The sequence below is a fragment of the Pseudogymnoascus verrucosus genome (assembly GCF_001662655.1).
Source record: "Pseudogymnoascus verrucosus strain UAMH 10579 unplaced genomic scaffold scaffold_3, whole genome shotgun sequence".
Classification (NCBI taxonomy): domain Eukaryota; kingdom Fungi; phylum Ascomycota; class Leotiomycetes; order Thelebolales; family Thelebolaceae; genus Pseudogymnoascus; species Pseudogymnoascus verrucosus.
The window spans coordinates 950,268-965,780 of NW_017263654.1; the positions used below are offsets into that span (position 1 = coordinate 950,268).

At 52.3% G+C, this 15,513-nt stretch overlaps 5 protein-coding genes across 5 annotated transcripts; 4 read left to right on the plus strand and 1 right to left on the minus strand.

The window, feature by feature from the left end:
* The first annotated feature begins 1,978 nt into the window (after window positions 1–1,978).
* On the plus strand, window positions 1,979–5,055 carry VE01_01351 (uncharacterized protein). The gene has a single exon (XM_018270874.2). The coding sequence runs from the start codon at window positions 2,969–2,971 to the stop codon at window positions 4,649–4,651; it is 1,683 nt and encodes a 560-aa protein (XP_018134568.1). The 5' UTR covers window positions 1,979–2,968; the 3' UTR covers window positions 4,652–5,055.
* A 906-nt stretch (window positions 5,056–5,961) lies between these two features.
* On the plus strand, window positions 5,962–9,188 carry VE01_01352 (uncharacterized protein). Its single transcript, XM_059463351.1, has 2 exons — window positions 5,962–8,800; window positions 8,936–9,188. Exons 1-2 carry the CDS (start codon window positions 6,268–6,270, stop codon window positions 8,974–8,976), a joined length of 2,574 nt encoding a protein of 857 aa, XP_059320065.1. The 5' UTR covers window positions 5,962–6,267; the 3' UTR covers window positions 8,977–9,188.
* A 284-nt stretch (window positions 9,189–9,472) lies between these two features.
* VE01_01353 (uncharacterized protein) lies at window positions 9,473–10,527 on the plus strand. The gene is made up of 2 exons (XM_018270876.2): window positions 9,473–9,779; window positions 9,835–10,527. The coding sequence occupies exons 1-2, from the start codon at window positions 9,703–9,705 to the stop codon at window positions 10,208–10,210; spliced, it is 453 nt and encodes a 150-aa protein (XP_018134566.1). The 5' UTR covers window positions 9,473–9,702; the 3' UTR covers window positions 10,211–10,527.
* On the minus strand, window positions 10,489–12,195 carry VE01_01354 (uncharacterized protein). The gene is made up of 2 exons (XM_018270877.2): window positions 12,145–12,195; window positions 10,489–12,058 (listed from the first exon to the last, which is right to left on the minus strand). The coding sequence occupies exon 2, from the start codon at window positions 11,986–11,988 to the stop codon at window positions 10,492–10,494; it is 1,497 nt and encodes a 498-aa protein (XP_018134569.1). The 5' UTR covers window positions 11,989–12,058; window positions 12,145–12,195; the 3' UTR covers window positions 10,489–10,491.
* A 174-nt stretch (window positions 12,196–12,369) lies between these two features.
* VE01_01355 (uncharacterized protein) lies at window positions 12,370–14,286 on the plus strand. Its single transcript, XM_018270878.2, has one exon. It carries the CDS (start codon window positions 12,441–12,443, stop codon window positions 14,085–14,087), a length of 1,647 nt encoding a protein of 548 aa, XP_018134570.1. The 5' UTR covers window positions 12,370–12,440; the 3' UTR covers window positions 14,088–14,286.
* Window positions 14,287–15,513: the final 1,227 nt, after the last annotated feature.

The following is a 15,513-nucleotide window of genomic DNA, read 5'->3' on the forward strand; positions in this document are numbered from 1 at the left end:
ATGGTGGCTTGGAGGTTTTGGGGGGTGGTCACCAACGAGAGGCCGTGGAAGCGGTAGAGGCGGCTCGATGGTAGGGTGATTGGGCCAACGCGCTGCAGGTGCGGGATGGGCATGCCTTGCATGGAAGCGCCGGGAGTCTGAATGAGGCAACGATTGAAGGGGGAGGGGTGTGAGATGGGGTGTGAGATGGGAGGAAATGGGGGGTGGGTTGGGGTCTCACAGGGGGGCGAGAACGAGCTGGATTTCCGAACTGTGTGACGGTCGGTCAGGATGGTACGGAGTAAGTAGGAGGTGTGTACAGAATGGAGAGTGTGCATCTGGATGCTTCGTACGGAGGATAGATGGGGCATCACGACGTTGATGTGACGGAGGACATAGGGGAGGCTTGTAGCACCTGTAACAAGCGGCCACGAGGGAGGGGAGAGGGAGGGGGTGAGTATTGAGTATGGAGTATTGAGTATGGCATGGATGCTGCTTTGGTGAGATCTCGTACATTGACATGGACATGGATATGGATATGGGTGTAGATATGAACCTCCTCGAGCAGTTCATCTGTGTGATTCAACCCGATGTAGACATAGATATTGGTGCCGCCGACGCAGCCGAAAGCAGCGATGCCATTCGACAGAACGCGTCCCTCTTTTTTGGCGTGGTTGTCGTAGTTGGCGTGTTTTGGCGTGGCTAAGGTTGGCTAAGAGGGGGCGATTGTGTAGTGGGAGCATGTGATTGGCTTGGGGGGTTTGGGTAGGGGGAGGAGAGAGGAGAGAGGAGAGAGGAGAGAGAGACGAGAGGAGGTGACGCAGAGTGGTGGAGGGAGTAATACTTCTGAGGGTGGGTGTGAGTGTGAGGGTGCGCAGGGGGAAAGCAGGGGGTGCGGGTCCAAGCCCTCCACTGTTTGAGACAGAATGGGTTGGGGGGGGGGGAGGGGGGTGTGAATGGAGGGTGTGGTGTTAGAGAGGGATAAAATTGTATGTTCATGTGTGTATGTGTGTATGTGTGTACAGAGGGGTATGGTTGTTCCCTGGTATGGGATATGGTTGGATATTGATGGTATGGAAATGGAATGGATATGGAATGGATATGGAATAGATATGGTATGGTATGGCACTCGACTATGGTACTGTGATATGGTGCTGTGGTCATAGATGGTACTGTGGTAATAGATGGCACTCTGGTATGGTAATGTTCAAGACACGGTTGAGAAACTACAGACACGGTACTGTTGTGGTAGTGGTAGGGCTGGGAGATGCTAATTTCGCCATGGGAGACGGGAGAAGCTTGATGAGGAATGCGATTGCCCGTGTTCCGTATTTGATATTTGCACACACTACAATGTTCGGGTATTCCGACAGCAACAACAACAAACTCTCCGTTCTTAGGGGAACCCTAACTCAGACTGTCGTATGCTATCATTCACTTACGACCACTACAACTCCGTAGAGTAAGCCTACGACCACCCCTACAACCACCACTACCTAATGCAACCTGCAATGCAAAGAGGGTGCAGATGTATATCTGCACACCTCTCCACACCTCTACACACACACATCCATCTCTGCACACCTCCACACACACACACACACACATCCATCCCTCCCTCGCTCACCGCCTTCCCGCCTCGCTTCTCTCGCTTACTTGAAATAGCTAGAAATAGAGTGCTGCACCTCCTCTCCGGTCCTCTCCCATCCTCTGCCTCTCACGGGATCTCGTGCTTCGACCAATCACCGTCCACCCCTCTCGATTCCTCCTGCCACAAACTAATCTCGCCACCCACCCCCCAGAAACCCTGAACGAGCCAATACCAATACTTCCACCCTACTCCCACCCCCCCCCCCCCTCTTCTCAACCCTTTGGGCCTTAGTATGAAAGTACGTACAACACTCTACAGGGAAGTTGTCAAAGTTGTGTATACTGTGTATACTGTACTGTGTATACTCTAAACACACCCCCCCTCCCCCTAACCTTCTTACCCTTCTCTCTCCCGTCAGTAGACTGTCCCAATTCCCATTTCGCACCCATCGACTCCACACACATCCTCCTCACTCATCTTTCTCTTCCCTCTTCTCACTAATACAGCCACACTTTCCACCTTCCTTCTCTCTCTTCTTCAGCTCTCTCCTCCCTCTCGTCTCTTCCCCTTCCCATTGCGTCGCCCTTCCTCTCGTCGTCGTCGAGTTTTCTATAGGCCCATTCAGATTCGAGAAAGTAAAAACAAAAACTTCGTCGCTCTCATCTGTCCTCAACTTCTACAGCCAGCTACCTTCTTTCCTGAGCTAGTCGCTTGAGGCCGAAATACAAAATCCCGTTCGACAAAAATTGTAGAGAGTCCCGCTAGAGACAGATTCTCGTGGGCATTCGCATTCCGCATCGCGACTGAGACACCACCAGCTTCCATCGAAACTCCCGACCTTCATTCATCGACCGGCGCGACTCGAGTGCTCGACCTCATTCCTGCTCTTTGAGAGACGCTTTTCTTCCTCGCTGTCCTTTGTGATCTTTCGTTGTGTCGCCCGTCGGCTGCAAGAAACAAACATCTTATACATCCACCACACAGCGCCATTCATTCGATACTGACTATTCAACTCTGTTCAACTTCGCCCTCGAATCGACGGCTCTCTAATACACATAGCAATCAGCACATAATTTGTCGCAGCATTTTCTTCTTCGTTCGCCGTTTGGTGTCTCTTTTACCGACCCAACTTGGAAATTCACACGCTATATTCACTTTTCGCCTTCCACAGATTAACATCTGAGATTCACTTGGACTCGACAATTCACACTTCTTGCGCGCATTCACACTATTGCGATAATTCTCAGCAGTCTTGCATATTGACTTGAGCCTGAACTCACGCCTAATTTCTCTAATTCAACTTCGGAGCACGCGTTACCTTCGCACTCTCCTCACTTCACTTTGAAAGATACAACAAAACAAAACACTGTACATTACCTCCATAAAACAACATTGAGTATGGACGCTGGCGGTCTAGCTCAAATGTCCTACAACAACTTCCAAACCATCGGGGTTCCCGGCTCTGGCTTCGCTTCCAGAGGGAAGGGAGCCCACATCAAGCGCCTCTCGTTCGAGCCCACGGCAGCCTCCGACCCGGCCAACAATGGCGCCCCGACTCCTCGCACCAGCCGCTCTCACCTGCTTGCGGGTTTGAGGACGGCCCCGAAGACGACCACTGGAGCCCATTTCCCTCCTTCGGCACCCCCGACCCAACTGCAGCACCAGGGCCTCGACAACAGCATGTACGCGGAAAGCAAGAACAACTCTCGCTCTGGGTATGGCGCGCCCAAGACATCCATCGGTTCTTCGTTCAGCACGCAGCAGCAGCAACAGCAGCCTAGCTACAACCGCCAGATGTATGCACTCCCTGAGCAAGTCCTGGCTCCTCCGGAGATTCACATCGATGAGCATGGTCAAGAGCAGATGGATCCGAATCTGTATGCCCAGTTGGTTGCCACAAACATGTATCTGGCCGAGCAACAGCAACGGCTACAGCAGCAGCTCATCAACGTCCAGGCTGCTGCTCAGCAGTTCCAGGGCATGAGCCTGGGTCACATGGGCCGCCAGATGCCGCAACAGTTTGCCACACCACCAGTCACCCCAGGTGCGGGCATGTACCAGCAGCAGGCAAAGCAGAATGGACAGCCCATCATCACTCCTGTGCCAGGAGGACAGCCCGGCCTGTATTCGGTCTACAATCCCATGACTGGCCAGCAGACATACTACATCGACCAGGGTGCACAGCAGGCATACGCTGATAGCCACGACATCTACACGGATTCGGGATCGCCACCGCAGCAGCCTGGCACTCCTCGCTTCCAGGTGTCGCCGCCGAGCAACAACGGCATCACTCGCAGCATCTCGCCCCCAAAGAAGAGCGCCTCGCCTCCTCAGGATCATACACCGCTCCCTCCACCATCGGCCAACGCTTTCCGCCGCGGACACAAGAAGTCGTCCAGCCTGGCCAATGTTCTCACCGTCTCCACGGCCGTGAATGTTGACAGCGGGGCGAGGACTTCGGTCCCCAAGACTGCAGGCTATGCTCCGACTCCGATGACCGGAACCTTTGGTCCTGGACAGGGACGAGCTGGCGAGCACCCCATCCGTCAGCCACGCGGACCGCCATCTCTGGATGAGCTGCGCGCTAAGCCCACCTCCAAGTTTGAAGGCAGCAAGAACTTTGCCACCCGCCAACGCCGCAATGCAGTTCACAACCTGGTTCGCGCTGGGTTGGAGCGTCGCCGTGGTCCGGGATCTGGTTCTGCCGGCAGCATCAGTCCCATCAGTGAGACGGGCGAGCTCACGTTTGCGACATCGTCGGGCGAGGAGTCTGATAGCGGCAGGAGCGGCAGCGGAAGCCTATCTGGACGACCAAGCTTGGGCAGTCTCCGCACCTCGATCCACGGCGCCATTGGCTCTGACAGGCCTTCATCGCGACAGAAGAACCACTCGGTCGACAACAATTCTGTCGACACAACGCCGACCACGGCAGGCACCAGCGGTGACGAGGGTCCCGCCATCTGCAGCTTTGCCGCTGCCTTCAAGCATGGTGGCAAGAAGCCCGAGGCTGAGCAGGCGCGGCTCAAGGCCCCCATGCTGGTTCTCAGCTCTGTTGAGAAGCGCAAGAGCTCCGTCTTTTAGACGGCCGAGTTCGCCCATTTGGAGCACACGTGGTAGATCCGCGGGTGCACCGGATGGGTCGATTTTTAGATGACAATTTGATATTGCATTCAATGCGGATACCCTCCGCCATCGAACTTTTTTGACGCCGAATACGAATTATTACCAAGGCAGTAACACGCCCGGGTCGCTATTTTCCATTTTTAATGACTCTCCTCGATTGTCACGACACATTCCTTACAGTTATACGCAAATCGCGACGGCTTTTGCACTCGAGGGTTTTCCGTTTTAGTACAGGTGGATTGGATTCTTGCCTGGACGTTTACCCGAGGCTCCTGATGGGATTGCCTTTCTTCATTATTTATAAGCTTGTACGGTTGGCTGGAGTATATTTTGGGTGGAAGCTATTTGAGCTTTTGGGGGGACGTGGGGGTGTGTAGAGAGGGGTGGGGTTTACGGGGGGGTGTATGTCGATCTCTGATGAGAGATGCATGCATGTCCCTGTGCCGTCTGTACTCGGTTTGCTTGCCTTGGCTGGAATGCCTGTGCAGGTAGAGGAGGGACCTCCGGAGCAGATAGGATAGCCAAGATAGTTGGCCAATGCAAGAATAAATACAAATGCAAACTCCGCAGTGCTGAAACATGAAACATAAGATAGCCGTGCATTTCGAAGCTGCATCAGTTAGCGTTGGTTTCGGCCCGTAGCTGTCTTTTGCCGCGGATTTCTTTTCCGTGTGTAGATCATGTCTTTGTTTATGATGAGATTTTGGAACCGCCAACCCCTCTATGTGACGTCACAGCTGTCTTGGGAAGGAGATTTCTTCGCCAGTCGCCGTCAGGCTCCGTCAGTTTATTTTATTTATCCCCCCTTTAAATCTGATGGCATCAGAATTTATTAAGATCGAGATGATATTAATCGTGTCATTTTCATAGGCTCGGGCTGTGCAGCAGTGCGCTCCCCGCCGACGGTCTGGCCGCCCTTCGTTGGGTTCTAGGTCCCAGTGTTGGGTGGCGGATAGGCTAAATCGGGCATCGCCAGCGGCGGATTTTTGGCTAGCTCGTGTTGCGACAGTGTTTTATTCTCCATTTTTATCTCCAATTTTCTTGAGCTTTCGCAATTGCCATAGATATGAGCTATCTATATCTGTGCAAAATCCGCTTTTTCCGGTTCTTCAGCTTTTACGCGCCAACTTTGGGAGCTATTCGGGATTTTTAGACCCGCTGTTAGAACCCCTCCTCCCCACTCCTAGTGACCTTGCTCGATATGCCGCGTCTTCCCTGATAACCCGTCATTCCTTCCTTCCTTCCGCCCTTCAAACTTTCCCATCTGTACATACAAATCACCCATATATTTCCCCTACGTACATACTTCGATCACCCACTCACAGCAAATGCATCTTTTCTGTCTATACTGATTACAACCAACCCATTCGCTTTTTTGTATATTGCTATTCTGGTTCTCAATTGTTGTTTCTTATTACTTATTGATATGGCTCTGCACTTGCCACTGTCCCTCCCATGATTCATCCCACGACCGACATCCTTATCTGACTCTCGAACACCTCGCCGCCACGCCGGCAATACCTGATTATTATTCCCCGAAAACCAATTGACCATATACTCAGTCTGCCACGGACATGTCGGGCGAACCCGCATCTGCAGGCGAAGGAAGTCAGAACCGACCTCACCGACTGAGTCTTACGGAGGCAAGCCCCAGCGAGCCAGTCCTGCCTGAAGCCGACCCGATTGAGAGACCCCATTCTGCTGGCGAAGTCCCAGAGGTGCATGCCAGGCGCGGCCGCGTGCGATTCAACAGCAAGAGCGAGGTTAATGATTTGAGAAACTCGCGGGTAATATTTCCGTTGCGAGACTCAGCGATAGACGATACGAGATTGCAACTCCCTGCACATACACGAAAAAGCTCGAGAAGCACGGGAAAGGATATTGAAGTGCCGAAGAAGCGTGTTGCTGACAATGAGAATCCGTTCTCGGACGCCTCCGCCGTCGAGGTGGTTTCCCCGGCCCCGAGGAAGCCAAGGCCCTCGGTTCTGAGAAATAACTCGGCCTCGTCATTTACAGAAGATATGATGATAGCCGATGATGGATATACGGAACCGACCTCGGAGAAGGCGTTTTCGGCCAAAGCTGCTCAAGAGAGGGCGAAAAGAGTTGCCTCGCTCGTTGGCCACTCCGCCTCGTCATCAAGAAGCCTCTCCGCGGAAGGGTTCCGATCCTATCCCCCATCTCCCCTACCCAGAAAAGGCAAGCAAGACGACATTCCGTTGATGGACATGGACAAATATGGGTATAACGATGGGGGGTTGGACAGTGACGAAGACGAGGACGAAGAATCCAAGGAGAGGAGGGCAAACGCCAGCACTTCCGAGGCACACAAACTCGTGCGGACGCTTACTGGAAGGCCGACGTCTGGCCACGTGAGAGTGTTAAGCACCGACTCGACAGCGTTGGAGTCTGGCCAGTTGACGCCAACTCACGAGCAGGATTATACGGAGGATTATGTGGCACGTCCGGACCAGTACCGGAACGGAGTTCTCTCTTCGTTGTTGAAGCTATACAATCCGCAGGACGGAGCAGCGAACAAACAAAGGACGAGCAGCACCGGGTCGTATGGTGCTCGAAGTGGTTTCTCGACGCCTGGGTCGTCGGGCGCTACGACCCCGAAGCAGAAGAATGCAAAGTGGTACAATCAGAAGAACCAATCCCGCGAGACGCTGGCTGGACTCGTGGAAGCGTCTTCGAAGCTGGCAGCTTATGGTGGGAATACCCCGACTGGGCAAAGCAGCAAGCGCCCTCCGATGCATGGTCGGACACATAGTGGGGGATTCACGCAGGCCTTTCACAGAATCAGCAGGCCGCGGCTGGAAGACGAGATCAAGATTACCGTTCACATCGCCGAAACGTTGCAAAGGCAGAAATACCTCGTCAGGCTCTGTCGGGCGTTGATGGCGTACGGCGCGCCGACACATCGACTGGAGGAGTATATGAGAATGACTGCGAGAGTGTTGGAGCTGGATGGCCAGTTTCTGTATATTCCTGGGTGCATGCTTGTTTCGTTTGATGATGCGTCGACGCACACAACCGAGGTCAAGCTTGTCCGCACCCACCAAGGGGTGAATCTGGGAAAGCTGAAGGACGTCCACGAGATTTACAAAGAGGTCGTCCATGACGTGATTGGAGTCGAGGAGGCAACGCATAGGCTGGATTCCATCATCCGCGAGAAGCCCAAGCACAACAGGTGGTTACTGGTGTTCGTGTATGGCCTGGCGAGTGTCTGCGTTGGCCCGTTTGCGTTCGAAGCCAACTTCATCGACCTACCCATCTCCTTCATCCTGGGGTGCGTGCTCGGATTTCTCCAGCTCATCGTCGCGCCAAAGTCAGATCTGTATGCGAATGTGTTCGAAATCAGTGCAGCAGTCGTCACCTCGTTTCTGGCACGTGGGTTTGGAAGCATCCCATATAATGGGGGACGGCTGTTTTGCTTTTCGGCGCTGGCCCAGTCGTCGATTGCGTTGATCCTTCCGGGATATATCATTCTATGTGGATCGCTTGAACTTCAGTCAAAGTCGATAGTGGCTGGCTCTGTTCGCATGGTCTACGCCGTCATATACTCGCTCTTCCTTGGATTCGGCATCACCATTGGGACGGCCATGTATGGACTGATGGACAGCAACGCCACGTCGGCAACATCCTGCGCCAGGCCGATGAATCAATACGCCCGCTTTGCATTTGTACCTCTATTTACGATGTGCTTGTGTATCATCAACCAGGCCAAGTGGAAGCAGACTCCCGTGATGCTTCTCATATCATGCAGCGGCTATGTGGTCAACTTCTTCACGTCGAAGCGTTTTGCATCGAATGCACAGTTGTCACAGACCCTGGGAGCATTGGTTATTGGAGTGATGGGAAATTTGTACAGTCGACTTCGCCATGGAGTCGCCGCAGCCGCATTACTGCCGGCGATATTCGTACAGGTCCCCTCGGGTCTTGCAGCGAGCGGCAGTCTTCTGGCAGGACTTACCAGCGCGGACGGCATCACGAACACGACGAATAAGACGATCCCTGTAAGCAAATTTTTGCAGCTTCTCCCCGCTGATTATAGAGCCGCGAATGGAGACGGTGGCGGGAAGACTACTATTTCGTTCTTGATTGGTACTGGCAGCGCTCTCGTTTGTTTCCTGAGCTTCTTTGACTTTTTATATCTACCATTTACCCCCGATTTGTCGTCATTTAATGGTTACTTGGAGGAGAAACGGGGTTGTGTGTGACATTGCTAACTATCCTCAGGTCGGACAGGAAAAGACGGAGCTCAACTCGATCGTGTTTAATGTTGGATACTCGATGATACAGGTTGCGATTGGGATTACGGTTGGGCTGTTCCTGAGTGCGTTGATTGTGTATCCATTTGGGAAGCGAAGGTCGGGGTTGTTTAGCTTTTGAGCGGGCATGGATGGCGTTTTGGATGTAGATACTGTACAGGCGCTGGAGCCATTCATTAATTCAAACATTGTGCAGCGTCGCTACCGATTTGACCACGCAGACGTAATAGCTTCTCTTCGTAGGATTTTCCACATCTGTCTTAGCATAGGCTGTCCATGACATTTGGGTTCCCGGGCAGGTACGCGCCGAGGTCGCCCCACCACGCTCGGCCACGGGGATCGCGAGCATAACTGACAGGTAAGTAAACGCCGCAATATATCCGACAGCCCCCAGTCATACCCATGCTGTCCGCATGCTATCCAGCTTCGGATTGGCTGGGATAATGGAAATATCCAACAAAACCAACAGTAGCTAACTTCCATTAGGGGAGGCCTCCGTCGGTCGCACCCCCCGAAAAGGAGATTGGTAAAGAAAATGTAAAGAGCAGTGCGATCCCGACTTCTTGGCTTTGTTGATTCGTGAAAGGTGGACCGACCCTCAAGCTATTTAACCAGGCGACCTTTGCCGGAATAGATATAACTTCTTATCCCACGTTTTGTCGTTATTCTTTCTCTTTAAATGGTATTGCCAAAGGTTTTCCGCCCCTGACATTTCCAATCAACTATATATCCAACATGCGTCTCACGCTTGCCTCTGTAGGGCTCTTTGCCGCTGCAAACGCAGCTGCGGTCGCTACTCCACAAGTTTCCAAGTACGTATTACCACCTAGTTTCGCATGGGAAAAGTGGTAGCTAATCAATATATAGCCCAGACCCGTGGCAACAGTATAAAGCTTACTGTTCCTCGAGTGGTGGCGGACCAGGCTGGGGTGGGTTCCTAAAGATCCATTCTGCGTTTTCAAAACTATGGGCGAGCACGCCGGCGGGATTTTGTGTCGCCGCAGACAACTGGGCGTGTGTGCAATGCGACGACGTCTATATGTATTTTGAACCGCAACTATATAAGATTCCATCAACATGCTATACCCCTAACGAATTCGGTGCAGTTGCGACTTTATTCAACGACGTTGCTCGAAATGGCAAATCGGACTGCACTATAGGTGTTAAAGACGGACTTTGGGGATATGGTCTTGTATCTCAGAACTTTGAAGTACAGGACCGTGGATGCTTGAAACGATGCTAAGATGGAACCTATGTTTGAGTGGCTGTGAAGCGGGGCTAGGGAATGAATGGCATCACCATACTATATAAGGTTCCATAGCTTCGATAGTACATCCTGCTGTTTCGGTAGACGATGTCATACAGATCTCAGGAGAGAATCGGCTACCTTCAACTCACGCACATATGGCAGCCAAGAACACTGTCTTTGTTGCCACCGATGATATTCGTCGAGTATCTTTCAACTGCCATGCGCGCCTTCGTTACGAAGACATTGAAAGATTATACAATAAACTGGATTTTCCGCTATAACTTGGAGTAAACTGTCACACTGGCACCACTCATATCTACCAAAGTGCTCTTGTTCCTCACCCACGCCTCGATTCCTCGTCGGCCATTCTCTACACCCATACCGCTCTGCTTCCATCCACCCACGCTCATCTCTGCCGGGCTCTCTCCCCATGTATTGACCCATGTGATGCCTGCCTCTAGCTTGCCGATCACCTTGTGCGCCAGGTTTAGATCTTTGGTGAAGACGCCTGCTGCGAGACCCAACGGGGTGTCGTTGGCTCGCCGGATGACCTCGTCCACGGTAGAGAATGTCAGGATACACAGCACCGGCCCGAAGATTTCCTCCTTGATAATTTTCATCGAGTCGGTGCAATCCGTAAAGACTGTCGGCTTGACCCAGAAGCCCTTCTCCAAGCCTTGTGGCACTGACGGCTGCCCAAGTCCTCCATAAAGCAGCGTCGCCCTGTCGACCTCGATGCCGTGTTTGATGTAGCCCAACACCTTCTCGCGGTGTACGCCTGATACGAGAGGCCCATAGTTTGTGTTCATATCCCAGAGATCGCCTGCGCGGATATACTGCATCTTCTCGACGAGGCGCTTCTCAAAAGCGCTCTTCATGCTCTCGTGCACGAAAACCCGCGTGCCGTTGGTGCATACCTGACCCGTGCTGAAAAAGTTGGCCATCATGGCGCCGTCAACGGCGTTTTCTAGGTCGCTGTCCGGCAGGACGATGAGTGGACTCTTTCCGCCGAGCTCCATCGTGATGTATTTCATATTCCCAGCAGCCGCACCGGCGACCTTTTTGCCGGTCGAGACCTGGCCGGTGAAGGAGACTTTGGCGATGCCTGGGTGGGATGTGAGATAGCCGCCCACGTCGCCCGCGCCGTTGACAATGTTGAAGACGCCCGCTGGGACGCCGGCTTCGGTGTATACTTCGGCGAGAATCTGCCCGTGCATGGGAGTGAACTCGCTGGGTTTGTAGATCATTGTGTTGCCCGCAGCGAGGCACGGCGCAGATTTCCATAACGCGATCTGAATGGGGTAGTTCCAGGCTCCGATGCCTGCACAGACGCCGAGTGGCTCTTTCTTGCTGTATACCCATGCGTCTTCGCGCAGTTGGGCTGTCTCCCCGTTTAGTCCGCCTCCCCCGACAAGATTGGCGAAGTATTCGGCTACATCTGCGCCAGTCATCACATCGACCGTGCTCGTTTCGGAGAACGGCTTGCCGGTGTCCTGTGTCTCGACCTTTGCTATCTCGTCATTGCGATTGCGGAGGATCTGGACGGCTTTTAGGAGGATGCGCGCGCGGGCGATGGCCGGCGTTGTGGACCATGTCTTGAACGCGTCCGTCGCCGAAGAGATGGCGGCGTCTACATCTCTGTTGGATGCGACGTGGATTTCCGCAAGTGGAGTTCCCGTCGAAGGATCTATTGATTGGAAAGTCTTTGAGGATGTCGCCTTCTGGACAGAGCCGTTGTAGTAGAGCTGCCGGGGAGCATATTGACCGCCCATCTTGTTGATGTGTTGATTGAAGTTCTTGAGATCGTGTGACGTAGGGAAATCCGTGTGCCGAAGCTACTGACTGGTGCGGGTTAGCGTCGCACACGACAGGCACCGTCGATCTTGGCGTGCAGTAGTCAAGCCACCGACGTCGTCTTCGATACCCACTATAAAAGTTTGAGAGATGGTTTTTCACTTCAACGGCAGGCGGCGGTGGGCGAATTGAGCGGTGGAAAGGGCTGGAGTGTACAGTGGCGGCTGTCTTATATGTAGCCGTGAAAGATGTCTCAACTTCCCTTTATGCATGGCGTTATGGCGCCATCTTTAATATACTCCCCCTTGCCCCAGTCTTTCATTTTCACCTTAGCTCGTTAATTAAACGTAACTGATTTGTCAAGTGATTATCCCCCGCCGTATATATATCCCGCACGGTAGTACCCTCTCTAAACTTCAAGACACTCAACATGTCGACGACAACACACCTCGCTCAGTCCGATGTGGACAGCTTCGATTATATCATTGTGGGTGGAGGGACGGCCGGCTGCGTGATTGCTAGCCGGCTAGCAGAGTACCTCCCTCACAAGAAGACCCTTCTCATTGAGGCCGGGCCTAGTGACTATATGGATGATCGCGTGCTCCTATTGAAAGACTGGCTGAAGCTGCTTGGTGGGGATCTCGACTATGACTATCCCACCACCGAACAACCAATGGGCAACTCGCACATTCGTCACTCACGTGCAAAGGTTTTGGGGGGGTGTTCGAGCCATAACACGCTGATCTCCTTCCGGCCGTTTGAGTATGACGCCAAGATCTGGGAGTCTCAGGGCGCCAAAGGTTGGTCGTTTGAGACGTTTATGCGTCTGATTGACAAGCTGAGGAACAGCATCCAGCCAGTGCACAACCGTCACAGGAACCAACTGTGCAAGGATTGGGTGAACTCGTGTTCCAGCGCGATGGACATTCCGGTTGTGCATGATTTCAACAGGAAGATCACGGATGAGAGTGCGTTGGATGGGAGTGTGGGGTTCTTTTCGGTGGCCTACAACCCAGATGACGGACGACGAAGTAGTGCGAGTGTCGCATATATTCATCCGATTCTGAGCGGGAAGGAGAAGAGGCCGAACTTGGCGATTCTGACGAATGCGTGGGTTGGTAAGGTTAACGTTACCGGGGATAAGGTGACGGGTGTGAACCTAGCACTTCAGTCGGGGGAGCGTCTTGTGTTGAAGGCGAAGACGGAGACGATTTTGTGTGGAGGGGCCGTCGATACGGCGAGGTTGTTGCTGCTTTCTGGGATTGGACCGGCCAAGGATCTGTCGGAGCTGAAGATTCCTGTCGTTAAGGATATTCCAGGCGTTGGAGAGAATCTGCAGGATCACCACGAGTCGATCATCATCTGGGAACTCAACAGGCCGGTTCCCCAAAACCAAACGACCATGGACTCGGATGCTGGCATCTTTCTTCGTCGTGAGAAGCCGAATGCTGCGACGGAGGGGGGGATTCCGGATGGGAATATCGCGGATACGATGATGCACTGCTACCAGATTCCGTTTTGTGTGAACACGGCTCGTCTTGGATATGACAGCCCGGATGCTGCCTTTTGCATGACGCCGAACACGATGCGCCCGAGGAGTCGAGGGAAGCTATATCTGACGTCGGCCGACCCGAATGTCAAGCCAGCGCTTGATTTCCGATACTTTACTGATCCGGAGGGGTATGATGCTGCGACGATTGTCTTCGGGCTGAAGGCTGCGCGGAAGATTGCACAGCAGGAGCCGTTCAAGTCGTGGATCAAGAGGGAGGTCGCGCCGGGGCCGAACGTGCAGTCGGATGAGGATCTGAGCGAGTATGGGAGGAGGGTCGCGCATACCGTGTATCATCCGGTTGGAACGACGAAGATGGGGGATGTGAAGACCGATGAGAAGGCGGTTGTGGATGAGAAGCTGAGGGTGCGGGGACTGAAGGGGGTTAGGATTGCGGATGCAGGCGTGTTTCCCTCGATGGTGAGCATCAACCCGATGTTGACGGTGCTGGCGATTGGGGAGAGGTGTGCGGAGATGATTGCGGAGGAGAGTGGATGGAGGATGGGAGGGGAGGTAGCGAGGTTGTAGATATCGTATGGTGAAGCCTGAATTCACGTTTGTTGCCATGAGTTCTTCCCACCGTCGACGCGTATTTTGTGCTGGTGATGGACGTAGAATAGGTCTTACTGAGCATATCACCGGTGTCAACATCAATTGTGGGCGTTAGGTTTGAGGGAGTTTGGTCGGCGGGGTGGGGAGGTGCTTGCGGGTGAGGTTTGTGGTGGGGTATCTTTCAAACGCATTTGTGTGGAAAGCCAAACGTAGGATCAACGCCAGGTACTCAATCTATGATACCAACAGATTTTGGGGCCGGAAAAGGAATCATTGTGCCCTGTTCTATCGTACGTCCGAGTTTGAGTGATTTTGGCCTACGTAGTGACGAGATATTCGTAGAATGAGGCTCATGTACTGGTGTGGGATACCTCGTTCAAATCGATTTGTATGGGAAGCCAATCGTAGGATTCACGCCATGCTCCCGCATTAAGAGAGTAACCGATTTTGAGGTCGATAATATGATCATTATGCCCTGTTCTATTATATGTCCGAGTTAAAATCGATTTGATTCATGAGGTGGAGAGATATCTGGAAAATGGACGTATGTACCCCGACATGAATCACCTAAACACATCTTGGTGACGGGAAAATTGTAGGATCAACGCCACGCCCTCATTAAAGGTAGGCCAATACCCTAAGTTACTTATATTAATACATTATCTATTAAATATAGGATTAAAGATATAGGTCTAACATTTTTAATCTAGATGGCAATTATGCTAGAAGTAAAAATATTAGCATTCTTAAGAGGCATAAGGAACCTAGTAGTCCTAATGTTTCATGAGATGAGTGTCGTAGCTCAAACCCGCAGTTTTATTCCGTGATAACCCAGATCTACAAATAAGGCAACGGATCTGCAGTATTTGGGGTTAAGAGGCGAGCTGAAATGAGACATGTATGAAATGTAAGATAGAGTAGGATGCGGTTTAGAATATAATTACTATAATCGCCGATGAGATGGCCCGAACTTAGATACGTAGATCTACCGTAAATGTGGATTGTTGTAGATTATGCCAATGCGGAGAGATTAGAGGAGGTCCGTGGAAAGGACGTCAATAATGTGCTTAAATGAGAGTCGAAGTTAATTCATAGCATATCAGAGTAATTGTAAACCTAACATTCCTCATGCGAGCGTTGAAACTAAACAAACTAAACACACCGTCGCTACCGCGCAAGGACATGGGGACTCGCGCCCAATTAGGGGGGACTAAACGCAGCATTTAACAAGGATACAGGTGATCGAATGTAGCGCTAATAAGCTTATGATGGAAGTAAAAGTGCAGCGTTAAGGAAATCAGCCCACCATGTGATCTAAGGCCAGGGTCGTGGTTGTCTGTGATTAGGCTCTATGTCGCACAAGCAATGCGCTAAAGCCGAAGGTTAGGGTTAGGGTTAGGGT

Coding starts and splice junctions, on each gene's coding strand:
- VE01_01351 (XM_018270874.2), top strand. CDS start 2,969: ATGGACGCTGGCGGTCTAGCTCAAATGTCCTACAACAACTTCCAAACC.
- VE01_01352 (XM_059463351.1), top strand. CDS start 6,268: ATGTCGGGCGAACCCGCATCTGCAGGCGAAGGAAGTCAGAACCGACCT. Junction 8,801..8,935: donor TACTATTTCGTTCTTGATTG/GTACTGGCAGCG, acceptor AACTATCCTCAG/GTCGGACAGGAAAAGACGGA.
- VE01_01353 (XM_018270876.2), top strand. CDS start 9,703: ATGCGTCTCACGCTTGCCTCTGTAGGGCTCTTTGCCGCTGCAAACGCA. Junction 9,780..9,834: donor GCTACTCCACAAGTTTCCAA/GTACGTATTACC, acceptor ATCAATATATAG/CCCAGACCCGTGGCAACAGT.
- VE01_01354 (XM_018270877.2), bottom strand. CDS start 11,988: ATGGGCGGTCAATATGCTCCCCGGCAGCTCTACTACAACGGCTCTGTC.
- VE01_01355 (XM_018270878.2), top strand. CDS start 12,441: ATGTCGACGACAACACACCTCGCTCAGTCCGATGTGGACAGCTTCGAT.